The 19261-nt window shown below is 43.4% G+C and overlaps 1 protein-coding gene across 1 annotated transcript in view; it reads left to right on the top strand.

Annotated features, from left to right (window-relative positions):
* Window positions 1–12033: 12033 nt before the first annotated feature.
* Window positions 12034–19261, top strand: part of LMO1 (LIM domain only 1) — a 62190-nt gene continuing 54962 nt past the window's right edge. Inside the window, exon 1 of the mRNA XM_075162777.1 lies at window positions 12034–12120. Coding sequence (XP_075018878.1) covers window positions 12099–12120 — 22 coding nt within the window. The 5' untranslated portion in view covers window positions 12034–12098. The remainder of the gene's footprint in view (window positions 12121–19261) is intronic.

The following is a 19261-nucleotide window of genomic DNA, read 5'->3' as shown; positions in this document are numbered from 1 at the left end:
ATATACATTTCCTGCATACTACATTTCTGCAGATATTTCATGTTTGTAATTGAGTATATTAAACAAAGGCAACATAAAAAATGAAGAGAGAATCAGTACTGTATATTGCAGAAAGTGCTTGCTGATGTTAAGCAATTTAAAAACAAAAACAGTAGCCTAGGTTTATGAGACAACTTAATGGTGTTCTGTAATGATAAAACTAAGCATGTATTAGTGTATAAAAGTAAGGGGAAAGATAGATTTCTGTCAGAAAAGTAAAGGACTGAGAATCAAACTCTATGCTTGGTATTGGCACATATTTATGGTCCTGGGAAAGTCACTCGTCTTCCTTGTGCCATCCCTCAGTGGGCAGAGTACTCACGCAAGCAGGATGGGACCTGCATTCTAGTCCTTCCTCCCAAGCTACCCAAACCTACATCTCCAGGAGAGACCCTCTTCCCTGGGCTATTAAGCAGCCTAGGTAAGGATCTTCTCCATCCTTCTTCTGAATGGACTTCTCCCCTTTAAACCACCATGGATGCAAACATAGAAGAAGGGAGAAAAAGACTTTGTTTTCTAGTCATCTGAGGGTGATGTGGGGTCGAATCCCTATGCCAGTGGTGACAGATTAACCAAAGACTGTTTAATGTAAAACAAAAACAGAATCTGCAGAGCAAGGAGTGGAAACCAGGATGAGCAACCTATTCCATCACCAGGAGTAATGCTTTCTCCTCCAGCCCAATGATTTATTAATGATTACACATAAATTAAACAGGAGAAGTTGCAGGAGCACACCTTAAGCCAGAAAAGACTATTTGGTTAGTTAGTTGGTCCAGGTGACATCTGCTCAGGCACATGAAAGAATTATACCAGCTCTCCCATCTGCCGGGGAGTGATCTCAGGGGTCATGCTGGTGTATTTTGTGACAAGAAAGAGAAGTCAGGCCATTTGACCGTATTTTGAAGAAAGATGGCCACTACTACTTTTTGTGCCAAATGTATGCTTCCTTTTCTGAATGAGGTTGTAGTGTGGGGTGCGCAGGTGTGAGGAACTACACATTGGTCACATGTGATCAGCAAAGCCAGCCCAAGGTATTCCTACTCTTTCCCTTCAACGTGCTAAGGGCGGCCCTTGAAGCTGTGCTCTAGTTATTGGACCATTCCATAGCCCCAGTCACTGACATAATTCATGTAAATAGATACATAAATAACTAACAACAACAACAACAACTCTCCCAAAAGAGGGCATGAGGATGGGTGACCAGGGTTGGGTTAGCCTGGGATTACGCTCTTAGTTTATGTCTACTTAGCCACTAGCCTCTATTTTCTAAATAAATGTTTGTGCCAAGAGCACCTAAACATTTATGAAAAAAATTATCAACCACCTGACTTTCACTTTGGTGCCCTGGAGACTTGCTAGGAGTTGTATGGAAAACATATACCAGACCTGGAATAATTCCAAGTCTCCCTAGTTCCAGTTTAGTGCTTTAGCTGCAAGACCTCCTGTCTCATTCCCAAAGGTTTTATTATATCCCCTTCTCCCCAAAATTTGTCAAAGTCATATTTACTTGAGAAAAGCATTCACGGAAGAAAGGGCACGAATCATTATATCATGTTACTACATGTGGCAAATTAACTTGTCGCATGTTGGAGAAAGAAAAACCTGGGTTTTATTGCTCTTGCCTGAAAACAGAACAAACTCACTTAATGTCCTTGTGCAGACTGTCTCTCTCTTGACTGAGACCCCCTCATGTGATGCCACCTGCATTATTTTGGGCTTAATTGCAACACTTTTGTTGTTGTTATTTGCACTTATTTACTCTTGAGTATTTCCCTTGTGTGGTTTTTTTTTTCAGACTTCCGCAGTGTTCCTGAAGCCAGCTTAACAGAGACTGTTCTACTGAAAGCTTTCTGAAATCATTCCTGAAATAGGATGCATAATCTCTTGAGATTAAGTCAATGGCAAAATTCAAATGTAAGTTTAATTTGGCACCTTCCACTTAACTGATTCCTAGTGTATAAAAAATGCTTCAGTTAAGTACGTAAGATGACATTTAATTGGTCCTGAGCATCATACTACTCTGTGTAAAAATCTCTGTACTCTTTAAAAACTTTAATCACTGTCTTTCAGGCAGGGCTAGATTTCTTAGGTATATAAAAGCTTTAAAGTGGGACTGACTGAGAAATTTTTTCCAAACTATACAGCTGTCCTCAGTGCTTCTTCGTACCTCTTGATAAGTAAAGGGATTCTTAGTTGGAAAGAGTTTTAAAAAACTACCAGGGACAGTTGTTGCTGTTGTTTTTTACCTCTAATTAAATGAGGGCAGGGAAGCACCAGTAAATAAGCAGCTGGAGGAAATAAGGAATTATCCTTGCTTCTGAGGAGACCTTTTTTAAATGTGCAAGAGGGTTAGCAGGCTCCTTTGCTGCTTTCTGCTTATCCTGCACAGTTATAGCTCACTAGGCTGAAACTGGAGTACGAGACAAAGAAGTAGAAAGTTATCCAAAACTGCGCAGTTGTTTAAAAGTAATATACACATTACTGTTAGTCATTCCATGGCATTAGATCTTACAGCTACATTTCAGTTAAGTGTTCTTCTATGGGTGCGTTTTCTCACTCTCTTGTTTTTTTTGGCGGTAGTGTTCCTTTCTAACAGTATTTTAGTGCTTAGGATTGATGGCAAGCTATATTTTATCCATATAATGTTTAATTTAATAAGGCAAAATGTGATTATTTGAATTAATTAGAGAGTGTGTAAGAACTTTGTGTGTAATGCACTTTTGATATTCACTTTTAAATGCATGCTTATATCTATTGATTTATAAATATTTGAGATATATTTATGCAAATTTGATACACTAGCAGTGCAAGGTATTATAGATCATTTGCAAGAGTGTTGTAGTGTGAATTCACATTTAAGCAGTGAGTGGTGTTCATTAAATGCCCATGCTTAGCTGTGTGTTTGGATGGCGGTATTTTTTCTTTTAAGGCTTAGCTATTAAATCCATTGTAAAATACTGCAGAGTTGTATCTCAACCTTTTTAAGTGATCGCTTGACTCCAATGACTGTATGGTATGGAAGCTATAGTCAAAATATGTTTATTTAAAACAGATGTAGTCATTAGCGGGCCCTCTAAACTGTGCTTCCCAGCTTCTTCTAGGTCAAACCATCTCCTAAGCAGGTTAGGAGATAGATGATCATCACCGCTTCCCCATGTGTCAAGTGTAGCCACAATGCTGCGGTGGCAAGGGGCTAGCGCAGTAGAAATTGGACTCGTTACTTAGTTAACAGACAAGTTTGCTGCCATCCACGTTCCTCATTCAGTCTCACTGATGCTATTTAAAAATGAAGCTAAAAATAAATATTAGTGCTTGCTTATCAACAGGCACGGTAAGGAATTTTACTCCCCCGAATGCTGCCCAGGGTTAACTTTGGTTGGGTATTTGTTGCATCACGTTGCAACACTATGGACTGCTACAGGGAAGGTCCTTTGGGCCACTGTGATTCTGGAGAAGCTGAATGTCAGCGTCTAGGGTGAATTTAACTATAGAATGATGAGCAGGAGGAGTGGGCTGTAATAATCTGCTGTGAGAGAGAGAAACAGCAGAGCCTGAGCAAGGCCTTACCGGTACCAGAAAAGAAACAAGATTGTTTTCCAGGCTGCCCTAACCATGACCTTAGGATAGGGATTTCTGACTGACCCTGAGCCATGAAGCATTAAAAACGCAACAAATGATCCACTGGGCTCTCACTTCTTGACCTCCCTGTGAGCAGAGAAGCTTTCCTAGCTCTCACTGAGAGAATGATATCATTTCTGTAGTTATCTTTACAGCTTTCAGACTGAGTTTCTCACCTGCTTAAAGAGAACTGTGGCAACCACTGCCGTTTCACTCCAGTTATTTTCTTGTTTTAGGATAGCAGTTCTTGCACTTCTGTCATTTGCTGATGGACCAGAAGAATGTGAACCTGCCCATCGGATTTCAGTAGTCTTTTCCTAATTTGGTAAGGTCATTTGTAATTTTGTTAGGATATCCAACACATAGCCCTTCTTTAGGACTAGGGGAGTTGCCACCATTGCGTATAGTAGAGTAGGCAAAAAAAGGGACATTTTTTTGTGGGGAATGGACCTGGTGGTCTACAAGCACAACATCTTCCAAGTCTCTCAGCTGTGACCTGTTACTGCAGTCACACAGGCTCCCTTCCCCAGTGGCTGGCATCACAAGAGAAGAGAGGCAGTAGAGGTGGGGTTACATAGGTGTGGATAGAGGAGTTCGGTGCTCTTCCCAAAGTGTCTGCAGGTAATGCCCTGCACGATACAAACAGGTGGTACCACCTGCAAGTGGGTGTTACAGGTGTGTTGCTGGTGTTACAGGTCTGGATGTGATGTGCATCCTCCATCACTAAGTAAAGCAAACAGTGTGTCTTGAAGCCAAACATACCACTGCAGCAGAGTTTCAGTGGTTATTCTCTTTGGGTCGCATCCATATATATGAAGCCAGAGTTTGTCAGTATTGGTCTGCTGGGTTGCGTGCTGCCCGGTATATTATGGTTATTCTGTGCTGCTGTAGTATAGACCATTGTAAGCAGCCTCTGGATGCTCCTAAATTAAGGCAGATCATCTTTTACTCCTAAGAAACCTCCAGAACCCAGCTGCAGCCATAAAGCTGCTACCAAATGCAAGCTGGCTGCAGTTCAGAATTGGGGCCAATATTTTTAACAGCATGAAATTTTGTTGTAGGCCCTCTGGAAGGATTCTGTGTATGAAATGTTGAACTGGAGCAAAATCAAAACTGAAGCCCCCTGTGTGGAAAAACAGGTGAAGAAAAGGTTGGCTATGTTTGAGAAGGGAGATGCATCTCTCATATGTACTACAGATAGTGTCAGATAACATTAATTTGGAATAAGGTGTATCTTTCTTTACTGTTGGCTTATGTTAACAAATGCATTATAATGTCATGACCCCTTGTGTCTGAGCTGGTGTCTAGTAGAACATACCGGCCGTATTAATCTAATCAACATAATCAGAAAATAACTTGATGTTTTATGTTAGGAGTTAAATCATAAACTCCACCCACTCTGTATGGGCCTGTCCTCCTACATGTACTTTCATATTGCCACTGGTGGCTTTTTGTTTGCATTACAGCAACCTGAGGGTAAACACAAGGCAAGATCCAAGATAGGAAGGCAAATTGTTTTTGCAAACATGGCAGAGAAAGTGTGTGGAATCAAATGCCAATATTAATGCATGACATCTGCTCTCTGCTCCAGTTCTGAGTAAAGTAATCCAGTCCTAATTACACACTGCTGTGCCCTCTACCAGCTAAGGAGAATGGTGCAGCCATTCTTAGCACCGGTATATAAATTCCTTTCTGAATCTGATAGATACATTAGATGCAGGGCAGGCTTTTCATTTTTTGGCTGTCAGTTGCTTTGGGTAGCACAAAGAGAGGGGAGGAGAAAGGTTGCAGCAGGAAAAAATAAAAATCTTCCCAAAAGGACTCTGCTCCTAGAATAAAAATTTTTCCTAGAGAACTTTCCCTGCAGACCTCAATCAATATTGTTCTCATCTAAGTGCACATATTATTCCTTAAGAAAAGTTGGCAAGATGTGCACTATAGTGTATGCCTTCATTAGAGACTCCACCTGCCTGCTTTTATCAGAAGATCTTCAGTAACTTTCATCTTCATTGAACTTATTTCTGTCTTCGGATTGGGAAAGAAATCTTGTAATTTCGCAGGTCAGGTTTATTTAAAAAAAAAAAGTAAAATACTCATCTTTCTGGTTTGTGCATGTGTTTTCTCCTCTCACACATTAATGGATCAAGAAGATTATCACCATTAGATTCAGACTGAACTGGATGCTGATGAAATCGTGTGCAAAATGTAGTCCAGTGTAACAGACCCTCGCTGGCTGTGTGACATGGGAATAGCTGGAATTCCTCCCTTGTGTCTTCAGCAGCCATGCCATATCTTTTGCGTGTACCTACTGCTATTGTGCCAGCAGCCATTTTCCTACGGAATCAACGTTTTTAGATGATATGTTGTTAGAATGACACTATGAAGACCTGACAAATGTCACCCACGCCAAATAGAGTCAGAGGGAGTCACAAAACATGGGGGACACTGGCAGCATCTAAGGATATTGTCATCACAAAGCAATGTGAGCCTGAAATTGCATTTTATCTTTTCAATTTGTGTATTTCCATCTCTGACTATCCTGTGTCAATTCTGCCTGGTCTCTTCAGCAGCAAGACAGTGAGGAAAGAAAGTATCTTATTGAAGAAAGGCCCTGGGATTTTTGGACAATACATTATGGTCTAGCTCCATGACTGGACCCCTGTGTGCTGCTGCAGTATAAAGATTACGAAGAGCCAGCTCCATGGCTCTGCCTCTGATCACCCATCTCACATTTGATTAGTCTCTGCTTGACATTAGGCTGGGAGCAATAAGCTCTGATCAGAACAGTGGATGTGGCAACAAGCCCCAGAGCTCCATGTGTCACTCCAGAACCAGACACTGTCTCACTGGATTCCTCCATAAAACAACTGAGGCAGATGTGTGGATGCCAGATTTGTCTTTCAGGTCTACTTACCGCACCCACTAAAGTAAGGAATAAAAGGCAGGACTATCTGCAGGAAAACATTGCAGTAGCAATGAACTTTGAAGTAGAGGAGAGACAGAAAAGTCAATTATTGGTCCAGATGAAAGTGAGAGACATTATAGAAACACTGTCACCAGAATTTACTCATAAGCTTTGGGTTTGTTGTTTTTTTTTAAGGATTTTTTTCCACTTACTTTAAAGGACTCTGGAAACTCTGCACAGATACTGCTGTATGAAGAGGTGGCAGAGTCAGAGCCCATGTGTTGACTTGCTCAGCGAGGTTGGGCTAAAGGTGCATTCCTGAACTTTTGCTCAACTTTCAAATGAACTGAAATTTTACATCACTGTTGAGAACTGATTGACTGTACAAGTGGAAGAACACATCTCACTTGAGCCTGGGAAAGTTTCAAGAAGTAGAAAGAGAAAGGAGGCTTCTCCTGGAACGGATGTATCTCCTCTAAGTACGCTTTCCCTGGAGCCCAGGGGAGGCCAGCCTGTCCCAGCTCCGAGTCTGGGCCTCCTCTAAACGTTCACTGGCATCATCCTCTGCCTTAGACCTGCCCTTCTCCCCAGCTGTATTGGTACTGGGGAGACGCTGATGTGTCAAACCCAACCTGATCCTCTGGTAGTTCATACCCACTCACAAACCCATTCTGATGCCAGTTTGTCCCGTAGAAAGAAACTTTATGGAATTCGTGGCAGCTGAGCTGTTCTGGAGGGGCAGAATCTGCCCGTTAAACTTCTTAGGAAACAAAAAGCAAATCAAGAATTTAGGTCTTGCTACTTTTATTTTTGAAAAAAATATTTTTCTTTTTAGCTTTGTGCTATGGAGAGCAGTAGCAAAACTTCTGAGCAACTCATTTATCTGCTGTAAATTTCTCTAAAAGGTCATTACAGATTGTAAAGCCTAATGGCTTAAAGTGCCAGCCTTATATCACAGTGGTAAAGAACTCATTCTCTAGAGGTAGTATTTTTGAAGCTTTGCCATTTTTCTTCTATCAAAGGAAATGCTGTATTTTTAACACACTATTTTGTCTTTTAAAAAATAGCCTATATTTACAAAAATATTTAACATTCATTTCACGCAAAACAGTAATGGAATCGAGTGATTTATTTTTACAATGTATAGGCAGAGAAGTTAAGTAGATCAAGCAGGAGTTTAGAAATAATTGAGGTCTGTAGATCTCAGGTATGTATTTAAGTGGTCTTTTGAACTGCAGCCCATGTTCTGTGTGAACATAACTTTTTAGAGCACTTGTGATTTTCCTCCTTTACAGGACTGCTGAATTGCAGTATAAGGTCAGGCCCATGGTCACTCTCTTCTGACACTAGCAAGGTAGGTGCAAGTGATTCTGAAATGGGTAATAACATAGAGATCTTTTGTAGCTAATCTAGTATAGAGCTGTGCAAATTGTCTCGGTTATTTGTGTGAATTCAAGAAATAAAACCCATGTGTCTAAACTGGCAGAAAAAAGTCTCATCTGCTTAGAAATCTGACTTTGGAAATAGCTGCTAAATTCACCATGTGCAGCAGTGGTCTGTGGTATGGCCTGATACGGTCTTCACTGTGGGATTCTGACTGGCACATGACTTAATCACCTTCTCTTTTCTTTTTTGTTTTGATTTTTTTTTTCTCCTGTCAGCTGAAAGATAAAATAAAAAACATATTAACCTCCCTGATGAAGCTTTATAATTCCCAACACTGAAACATTAACCAACTCCTTAATTAAGAGAGACTGAAAGTAGAAGAATGCTTTTATGTCATTAGCTGGTTTTTGCTCCAGTCATCTGCCTCATTCAAGCATAGGATAATATGAAACCTCACGGGTCTGCTAAAGGCTTGACTTGAGTATATGGCAGACTTCCTTTGCAATTTAGTAAGAACGGCACGTTGCTCTTAAGAAACTTCATTTTCTCTTGCTTGTGCTTGAGACTAGCAAAAGAAGAGTAAGAGCAGCTAGTGAGCAAGGATCTCAAGTTAGACACTGAGGTCTGAGCCCTAGGCCTTACTGCAGCACATAGCTGTTTTTATTCCTGTGTGCCTCTTCCTTCCCGCACCAGGAATTAGTATTAGGCCAGAAGCTTTCCTAGGCAGGGCACAGCTATGACATGATGACTTCTCAGTACTGCCTAGACAGGGCGTGCGTAAGGTACCATAATTGAATGAATAACAGTGCACATTAATGACAAACTGGCACCTCAGCGACAGTGTTGTCTGGTCCTCCTGGGGCAGTGAGCTGCTTTAGTGCTTTGTTCCGGAGAACGGAGGGTCGGGGAACTGAGGCTTATTCCCAGTTCTGCCACTGATCTGTGTCAAGTTTTCCCAGTCACTCGTTATGGTGCCCATTACATACGTAAGTGCTTTTCGAAGGACTGATCTAGCTGCTCCTCTCTAGTGTCAAGGTACTAAAAAATAAGTGTGGTAAAATTCTTTGTATGAGATTTCCAATCTACTGGGTGAAGGAGGCTCAAAAATTACTGAAACTTGCTCATTTCTCTAAAATGACTCGCTGAACAGATATAATTGAAAACCATGCAGAACAATGCTTCACCACACGGTAAAAAAAGTCATTTTCCTAAAGTGGGGACCTTTACACTGGGGTTCATCCCTTCATCTTATTAAAGCTGTAAATCTTATTAAAGCCGTAACTGTAACTGTAGGATTACAGCAGACTGCTCAAACTGCAGGGTGTGTGTTTGGGAATGGAATGTTTTGGAGTTTGTACTTTTCTGCATTATTTTTCTCCCCTTGTGTGATGCTCCCTCATGCGTGTGCACATGTGCAAATTTCTCTCTTGCTTTTTCACTCCACCTCTTTCTTTTTCATCTCCAGTGACCACATCTCTCAGCTCAAGTGTGAACATCACTTCTTAAGAACGATACTGAAGTCAACATCTGTTTCCTCAGTTTCTTCCTGTTCTACCCTTGGCATCCCAACAGTGACCTTGAGCTTCAGTGCATGCAGACAAATGCCTGCTACTTGGTAAGTCTGCGTTTAGATGAAATTGCATCACCCCTGTAGCAAACTCAGAATTAAGGCTCAAGAGTTGCATACTAAGGTCCTGAGATTCTGGCTTTGCACCCAAAAGTCTCCTTGGCCACAGTGAGAAAGGAATAGGCTCGAGGACCAAAAGTACACTCAGAAATGAGTCAATGCATGATGTTCTCCAGGGTCGGTATTTTTCAAGTGCTGCTGTGTTCTTTCAGAAAAAAAAAAAAAAAAGATTCATGGAGTTAGATGGACCAAGTTCCTGTGGGTGCAGTATGTGCCATACAGTGGAAATTAAAGACCAGAGAATTAACGGGGTTTGTTGTGTTACAAAGCTGAAGGCATTTTTATCCTCATATGTGTGTACTCACAGAAAAACATACTGCACTAATGAAACACAACTCTATGTTCCCAGTCATATTTATGCTTGCAAAGAATGAACATAGCTCACTAAGTTTGTTGCCAAGCAAGCTCAGCTAGGGGTTGTTTTTGGTGGGGGAGAAGAGGAGGTGTATGTGGTGTTTTTCCCCCCCTTGGCTTTAAGTGATGTATACAAGGTGTGCTTTAGAGTGGGTAGAGTTGCCAAACAAGCAAGTTTAATCATGGCTGTCTTGACATGGGTGAATGTGAGGACGGGGAATTGGGGAGGGGATCGTTCCCGTGAGATAATGTACAGCATTTTCTCCCCTGAAATCTGCCAAAAATTGTCTGTCTCCCCTCAAGGGGAACCAGCGTGAACAAAAGTCCAAAAAAAGGCAACATGGGGGGACCTAAATAAAAGCTAATAGATGAGCTGAGCTAATATTAGTTTCCTGATATATAAAGCCAAATGGATTAATGGATCAGCTCATGCATTGCCTAAGGAAACAAAAAGAAAATCTTCAATACTTCTATGCACATTGAGGACATGAACAATAAAGGTCTTTAGAAAGTAAAAACCTAATTTGGGGGAATCAATTACTACTTCTTTTTTCTTACACTTTTTTTGTTTAAAGGAGGTTCACACAGAGGTAAAATTTGGGTAACACGTGAGTCAGAAATCATGCATCTCAGATACTACAATGATGGTCGATCTCGGTTTGCATCAGTCTTGCCTAGGCTCCTTTTAGTGTTCCAGCTTCAGCTGATGGAAATCAAGGCCATTATGGTAAATGTAGGAAGCAAGTACATCAATTCAAATGGTAAACAATTCAGAACTGTTCCCAGTACATACTAGATTATGTATCGTCTTACCTGCTGCTTCAGAAGGCCACTTCTTTCACAGGTTTTTAAAGTACAGAAGATTGTCTGCTACAGAGTTTTCTGTTTTGGTAAACAAAACTATTTGCAAATTCTGATTTGCTCCTCATCAGTCCTACATACTTTTTTCTTTTTGGATTTGGTTGCAAGCTCTTTCACTCCAGAACTGCCACAATTGCGATGCAGATCTGTTCCTTACTTTAAAAAAAGAGGGTCGATGGGGCAAGTTTAGCAAAGGGGAGACGTGGGGAATAATCTAATGCAAAGGTAGAAACAAAACTGAGTTTATTTATACAGTAACACGTGTGTTAGAGTAATGCCTCCCTTCCTCAGCTATACGCTCCCCCATTTTCTCTCTCACACACGTATATACACACACACTTTAACTGTGCTTTTGTGTTTTGTCAGAATTAATGAGAAAAGTTCCCTTGCCCTAGGGGTAATTAGTGTCCTTGGAGTTAAATAAGCTAATACTTAGACACCTCTGGCACAGGCAATTATGTTTGTGTATTGAATAATTGATTCAAAGAGGGGGGGAAGGGGCTGCTAATCAGATCTGAGCATAATGAATTGATTTAATTAACAGGGGAATCTGAGGGTCCCTGGGAAATGTGTGCATTTATTCAGCAGCAGGAGAAAGTGCAAAGCACATAAATTGAGAGAGAGAGCGCGAGCGAGTGAGAGAGGCAGGCGGCAAGTGTTTTTGCTTTCAGTGATAGGTTCACATCTTTCCTCCCTCCCACCCCCCTTCCTTTGAATATAATTTTAGATTTAGAGTGAAATCAAGAGAAAAGCACTTTAGAAGCCTGGAAAGCTCTTGCAGTAGCAACAGCAAAGGGGGGAGAGGTTGTGAGCTATCACACGCGATTACATTAAGACAATTTTTGACAGCACAGGTTGGAAAAGGACGGAGCTGGGGAACCAGCCCCCGATATTGTTCCTCCCTCACCTTTTTTCTCTGCCACCCCCCCCCCCTTCTTTTTTAATATCTAAGCTGGCACTCGAGCTGCAGCGGCGGGGCCGGGGGCGAGGCGGCTGGTGCATCAGCCCAGCTCCAGCTCTCCGGCGCCCAGCGCGACCGTAGCTCGCCGCAGCCCCGCTCCAAACTCGCGTCCCGGGGCAGCGCCGGGGCGGCCGCGCCGCTGCCCCCCGCCTCGGCAGCGCCCCGCTCCCCGGCCCGGCGCCTCGCCTCGCCTCGCCTCCCCCGGAGCCGCGCGGCGGCGGCTGGAGGGGGAGCCCCCCAAGGAGCCGGAGCGGCGGCGGCGGCGGCCGCCCTCGGCGCCCGGGACAATGGTGCTGGACAAGGAGGACGGTAGGTGGGAGCGGGGGCGCGGGGCCGCCGCCAACTCCGCCCGGGCGCCCCGACCGCGGGAGGCGGCGGGCGGGGAGGGAGGGATGGAGGGAGCTGCCCCGCGCCGGGCCGTCGCTCGCTGCGCCGCGGCAGGGCGCTGCTGCCCGGCCTGTCCCGCATCGCCCCGCCGGTGCCGCGGGTAGCGGAGCCCCGCACCCGCCGCCTCACAAAGGGGTCCCGGGGCCCGGCGAGTGCGTGCGGGACGTGCCCCCTCGCCACTCCCGGGGCCGCTCCCCCGGAGGGCTGCCGCCGATTTCAAGGCCGGGTGGTGCGGGGTTTCTCCGCCCGGGCGTGCCGAGCCGGCGGCCCGCGCCCGGCCCCCTCCGTGCGGCGCCGAGCGGCGGTGACCTCGCTGGGGACACGGGCGGCGGCGGCTTGCCCCGGCCCCGGTGAGTGCTGCGGCCGGTGGGGAAGTGGCTGACGCCTGCAGCCCTGTCACCGGGCCCGCCGTCAGCTCCGGTGGCCTTAGTGTATGTCACCACCGGGCCAACTTCGGTGGCATCCGAGGCTGTGGCGTGCCGAAAAGCCATCCCGCGCTCCCATTGCAGTCAGTGCTGCCTTACGTGATTGCGTAAATTGCCATAAAATGTCTCGCTGTCGGGCTGGCAGGGGGCTTTAACTCGGAAAAGTGGATACCAGGCTAAAGAGGCAAGTGGGAGATGCTTTCCTTTGCTGTTTTTTTTTCCTGTTTCTCTACCTCTTTTCCCTCCCCCCTCCCCTTTTCTTTTGATCTGGAGTTTCTGCTTCAGAAAGGTGAGAGTCCGCCTGCCACGACACCGCAGAGTCAGATGGGGCACGAAGAGAAATCATGGGCTCGCTTGTGCGATCCGGCTGTGTGGGAGGGGGCCGAAGCGCTGACAACTAGAAGGTTAAATGCTCGCTGCCCCAGAGAGGTGCGTGGGGAGGGAGCTTGCTGCAAAACTCGTCACATGCCTCTGGGCTGAGAATCCCTCTCCCAGCGTCTTTTCTTCCTCCAGTTTCTTGAAGCCCTCTGAAGTAACCTGATGTAGTGTTATTAATGGGGTCTATAATGCTTCAGTTGAAAGCGCGTGTGTTGGAGAAGGGGGAATGAACTTATCTAACTGGTCAGCGAGAGATAACAGTAGAAAGACTCTTCTCATCCCTCAGCCCCGTGCACAAAGGTAAAAGGGTTAAATAATGACAGAGGAATTAAGCAAAGGTTAATTTCTTACTGGTGTACATATGTGGAACAAGGCTTGTGTTTCTCTGACCTCACTTTCGGGGGCGACGTGCATTGCAAGTGTCCCCTGAATTTTGCTCGACTGTTGGAGGAAAAGGCTTTTAACATCTCCATTAATACCCTTTAATAATAACAATAACTGGGTGATGTCTTAATCCCGGTGACTCTCTGTCAGAGGGTGCCTGCCAACCTGTATCCATTTCAATCTGATTGACGGGCTAACAGCAGGATGCTGCCTCCATCGCAGAAGCGAGAGGCACAGGTGAGCTGGGAGGAAAAACTGAGATCTGAAGAGGGTTTCCTAATAGGGGTATTTGGGTTCTTTCAAGTGTCGCAGACATACTCATTAAACACAAGGAGCTCGAGGACAGAGTGATGGTGGTGTAAGGAAATGAAACTAGAACCATTGATTATCCAGACAGTTCTCAACAGCCTCCTTCCAGGAGATCTCACGAGCAGCTGTATAAAAGGGAATAATGGTGGCGATGGTAGAGGTAAAGAGGAAATTAGTGTGGGGTGCACTTAAAAAGGAGTAAAGTAGGAAACAAACCCCTGATGAGAGGGATGTGGAGATCAGAGCAACAAACTGCGGTAATGCCTGGGAATCTCCTGTGCTGTTGATGGAGTAGTTATGCTCGAGGAGAAATTATGCTCACTTTTAAAAGTGCACTGGAGAAATTGGGGACAGGAGGTGACGTTGAGAGAAGAAACTCTTTTTATGAAGAGGTTATTTTACCTTTGTACATTTCTTTCTGCCTGATTCAAATGGGCTCCACTTGCCCGCTCATCTGTGAATGTTAAAAGGGGATGCTGGACCTGCATAGGTTACAAATGGACTAAAATGGAAGCTTTTGCTAAATAAACCAATCCCTTTTGAAATCAAGCTTGAATGAGCTTGTTAATAAAAACGGGTCTGTTTTACTCCCATAAATGTCTTCCCCCCCCGAGGCTGGTCTGGTTTCTACCATCTAAAAATCCTGGCGTTGTGGCTAGTATCCAGTTCTCCCCTTGATTTTAAGACGCTTTGCCATGTGGGGTTTTTTTTGAGGGGTTTTCTTCTTTTGAGGTCTCTGCCAGCAGTCAGGGTATTCATAGTTATTACTGCGTGGAGAAGGCAGGATTTCAGAAATGTTCCCCCCTCTCAGAGGTCCTGGTGCATCACAAGCAGGACACTTGCTGCCTTGTAGGTAGAGGTTGCAATGTGCTCCTTACTTTTGCATCCCTGAAGGCTACTTGGCAAGCTGGGCCATGGCCATGGCCTCAGAGGCAGCTGCCCGCTCTTCCAGCCCCCGGGTCGGGGCTGTAACGGTGCCTTAGGGGCATGTGCTAGCCCTAGTGTAGTACCAGTATCTCCCATGAAGTCTAATAACTGCTGTAACGGCTTTGTGAGTGAAAAGCTTCCTTGGCAAACACACTCTGTGGTGCCGAGAGAAGTAGTAGAGGTGCAATAATACTTTCCTGTGGTCTTTACAGATATCATTGAGGATGAAGGGGCAGACTGAAAAAATAACAACAATAATAATGTTTTTGACTTGATGTGTTGTGGCATCACATCAAGTTATGTCAGGGAGGTAACATCATTTTGTGTTGTTTGAAGTGACATAATATAACTTGACTGATGCAACATGACTTGATATTAGAAAATACCGCTTCACAGTGGAACTTTGGCAAATATCTTCCCAAAACAAATGTTAGGAAGTGAGAGAAGAGAGCTGGAGTGGGGGGGAAAGAAAGGTTGAGAGTGAAAAGCTTCAAGGCTTGCATTTTAGTCAGTTCCACTGCCTAAATCACTGCTGAATTTGCTGTGGGCAAGCCAACCTACGCACCATGCAGTGCATTTATAAATTTCAAGATAATGAGAGTTAGGATATTTTTCAAATACATAAATGTTTTGATTGCAAAGACCAGATTTCTGCTTAAAAAAGTAAACTGACATCAGGTATCATGATTAATTCCAACAGATTGTGTTAATTGTAGTTGACTTTAATTGCTGTACAAACGTGTTGGGGGTTAGAAAACTTTTTTTGTTGTTGGTGTGTGAAATGAGTAAGCAGATAAAGCGTTTAAAAATACCCGTTTGCAAAGGGAGTAATTGAGCCTGTATGACATGCTGAAGCAGTAAAGGAATAAAACGTACATCGATCCGGTACTGTGTATTTTTTACAAGTGCGTTATGTCTGCTAGTTTGCTCTGCCACAGAAGTCAGCTGTGGTAGACAATGGCTAACTTCATCTTTACCAAAAATCTGCCTTTCTTATAATTACCAAATTTTAATCTTAATTATCTTAAATATACCATATATTCTAGGGTAAGTTTATCCTTTTTGAAGGTGATAGGGTTGAAGAGTACGCAAACAGAGAGAGGGAGCGTTTTTGGAGTTCACCATTTTCTAATGGAGGCCAATAGTATATTAGAAGTATCAAAATACCTCCGATTTAGAAAGCTTGTGGTTTTGTTACTCTTTGCACTGATGCTTTTAGCTATTAGACTTTAATCTTTGGGATAAAGTCCTCCTCCTTTTTAGCTTGTGATACTTCTTAAAATGATTATTTATGGTGGTTGCACTCTTACACTAAAATACATATTCAACACTTGCAAACTAGTATTACTAGGAAACGGGAGTTGTTCAAAGTACTAGGTGAAAACAGTTCAATGTAAAATGATACATTTAAAATCAAATATGCTCAAGGACTGTTAGGATTAAGTATTCTGAATGAAGGGGGAAGGAAAAGCCACTTCAGCTGGGGATAAGGAATCTAATTAAAAATCGGTATTAAGGATATATAACTTGAGCCCGTTATCATGCTTTTTAGAGTACCGTTGTATCAGTTGTAAAGGGGAGGAAGAAGTATCATTAAAGCAGGAATGAAATGTTTTCTCGGATTAAAAGAGAGAGATGAGTGAAATGGTGGTGTTGATCTTGGTAGCGAAGCTTCTGATCCCGCAATCCTTGCAAGCGCCATCGGAGACAACAGATGACTTGTCTGAATAAGGATTTGAGTTGCGAGAGGAAGGATAAAAGATGTGGGCCCCGAACTTGTCACTTTATATTTGGGCATTGATGGCATCTCTGAAAAGCGGAGCAAACCTGTACGGGTTTGTACCGCATTTGATTTGTTAAATTCATTTTAATATCGACCTAGTGAAAATGGAGCTATATTCTCCAGAGTATTCCCTGAAACTAATATGTACATGTGAAAACAAACCCAAAATATTTGTACAGAAAATTACTATCAAGTTTTAGGTCACAACAGACGTGCGAAATCTAGCTGCGAGTAGCAGGGCTGGTGTAACGCAGCCTGGGTTGCCGGCATCCGCTGCGGAGAGTTTCGAGTCTCTGACCTGCCAGAACCTACCGGCTGGTTTCAGACAAAATCCCCGCTCTTAGGGGAGCAAATCTGGAATAACAGCCCTGCTTTGGACCAAGGCATTTAAAACCACAAAGCGAATAGCGGTGGCTTAAGCCGCAGGCTGTGAAGCTCCGCTCCTGGGTTTTTCCCGGTCGGCCGGTGGCTCGGTCCCCGGGAGGGAGAAGCCGGGGCTGCCGCTACCTGCGCGGCGGAGGGGCCGGGGCCGGGGCCGGGCTGCAGGTGGTGCTGCTGAGCTGGGAAGGCTGCAGTTCGCCAGGAAACCCTGACAGGAGAATGAGAGGGGTCCCTGGGAAATACGTGCATTTATTCAATAGCAAGTGTGCAAAGCTCACAAATTGAGAGACAGAGGCAGCACTAGTCAGGCTTAGGTATTCTACCCTCTCTGAATATAATTTTAGATTTAGATTCTGCTTAAATCCAAAGGGAAAACACTTTATAAGGTTGAAAGCTGTGTAGTTGCAACAGCCAGGGTTATGAGCTATCAAATGCAATTACATTAAAATAGATTATACTGTGTAAATTGAGCCATTTAGAAGGTGAGAACCAAAGAAACAGCTCTGATCCCCCTTCTTTCTAAATTGCAGTTTTAGTTCCTTGCAATTCTGAGGCACAAAAGTAGGTGAGACTGCTTTTGTATCTGCAAAGTGCTTTATTTCTGAGTGTAATTCTAACTGAGTGCAATCTAGGTTAAAAGCTGGACAACTGGGTAATTAGAGCTCACTTGCTACTAAAGGACGATCAGCTGTACCGTAGCTCATTTGTGTTCCCAGAGACTTGTTCTCTTCTCCCCTGAGCGGAGGCTGCTGGAGAAGAAGCATCTGTCCCCGGACTTTTCTTGATTGCGGAGATGATGGTGCTGGACAAGGAGGACGGTAGGTGGGCTGAGATTGTGTAAGCCTGTGCTTGGTGTCTTCTGTGCGCTGCTAATGTAGAAATAAATAGTTTTGAAACAGATGTGCGCTGTGCATATCAGAGTGCTCTGCTTTCAGCTGCTGATATTTTCCTCTTGTGTTGGTAAAAGCATGCCTGCTCTTTATTTTTTTTTTTATCTCTCTTCTCTGGCATGATCGAACCAGTCGAGAAGGGTTTGCCCCAGGCTCTATTTGCTGAAGGACATAGCAGAAACAGCTTGATTTTGGTTTTTTATATCTATTTAGATTTTTCTTTCTACAAGTTACTCTAATATATCCATTTTAGCCTGTTTATTTTAACAGCTTTTATTGTAAATCTAATTTTGAGATTTTCTTTCCTTTTCATTGCATGTCATTTGGGTCTCTTTAATGTGCGCCTTTAATATCTGTTTCTCACAGCTTTTCTTCATAGCTATAAACATAATGACAATAAGCTAATACGCTGCTCTGGCAAAAAAGCATTGGCTTATTCTAAGAATTTACTCCCTTCTCTAAATGGCAGAAGTGGAGGTTCATTTGGGAGGTAATTTAATGAATGAAGCTGAAGGAGAGCTTGACTTATTTTGGGACTTCACATATAGTTATTTTTCTAAAGCTGACTAGTCCTTATCAAGGATGACTAAGGGGTATGAATTGATGCAAAGAATAAGAGACAGTGTTCGTTAGTAGTTTGAATGACCTGATGCCTTCTTTTGCACGTTGCCTACCAGGGCGTGCAACTTAACTGCTCAGTCACCAGTAGTTTCTAGGACGAATGTGGTAAGTGTAATCACAACTTTTTAATGAGGTTTTTCCAAGGCTGCTTTGTGGCTTAGGTCTTCCCTCATAACTTGTACACTGTAAGCAAAGATTAAAACTGTGGCAGAGCAGAACGCTTCTGTAGCCATCCAGATGGACTTCCATCGATGGCGCTGCCTCTTGCCGAAGACCTCCACCTTGGTGGCACTTTGTGTATTGAAAGCGGGAACTACATCTTAACTTTTAACGCACATTTGTAGCTATTATCTCATTGTTTCATTCCACCTTTATTAATGGATGAAGTGTGCCGTGTAATGGGAGTATTGCTGGATTCTCTGATCTTACAATATTTTTCAGGAAACTCTAAGTGTTTAAAAAAAAAGAAAGTCATAGGCAGTTGTCATTTGGAAGTAGAAGAAATTACTGAATATTTGCAAGACTGTAGACAGGAAAGAACTTTCCACAGGGAGCCAAAGAGCTTGGAGAAATTGGAAGTTGAGCATTTTGGCAGTATCATTGATTTTACTTGAATATATGTATTGCTTTTTAAAATATTTATGAGAAAAAAACCTTGTAATTCAAAGTCACTTGCTTTCCTGTGTCAGATTGGTGCTAATCACGTATTGTGAATAGTACTGAAAGCTGCCCAACGCTAATAAGTTGGAGTGATATAATTTTTGTTCCCCAACCCATATCTGTCTTCTGGTATTTTAAAACTGAATTAATACTGTACTGGAGAAAAATTAGGAAAGAAGGCTTGACTATTGAAAATAATGGATGGATGCTCACTTTTAACCAAAGATCTTCTACTGAAGTTTCTCTTCTCTCTCTCTCACCTCCTTGCCTCCCAAAAAAGGGTGAGGGGGGAATGCTACCCAATA

This window comes from Calonectris borealis, chromosome 14, assembly GCF_964195595.1.
Source record: "Calonectris borealis chromosome 14, bCalBor7.hap1.2, whole genome shotgun sequence".
Classification (NCBI taxonomy): Eukaryota; Metazoa; Chordata; class Aves; order Procellariiformes; family Procellariidae; genus Calonectris; species Calonectris borealis.
This window is presented reverse-complemented; position numbering and strand designations above follow the sequence as displayed.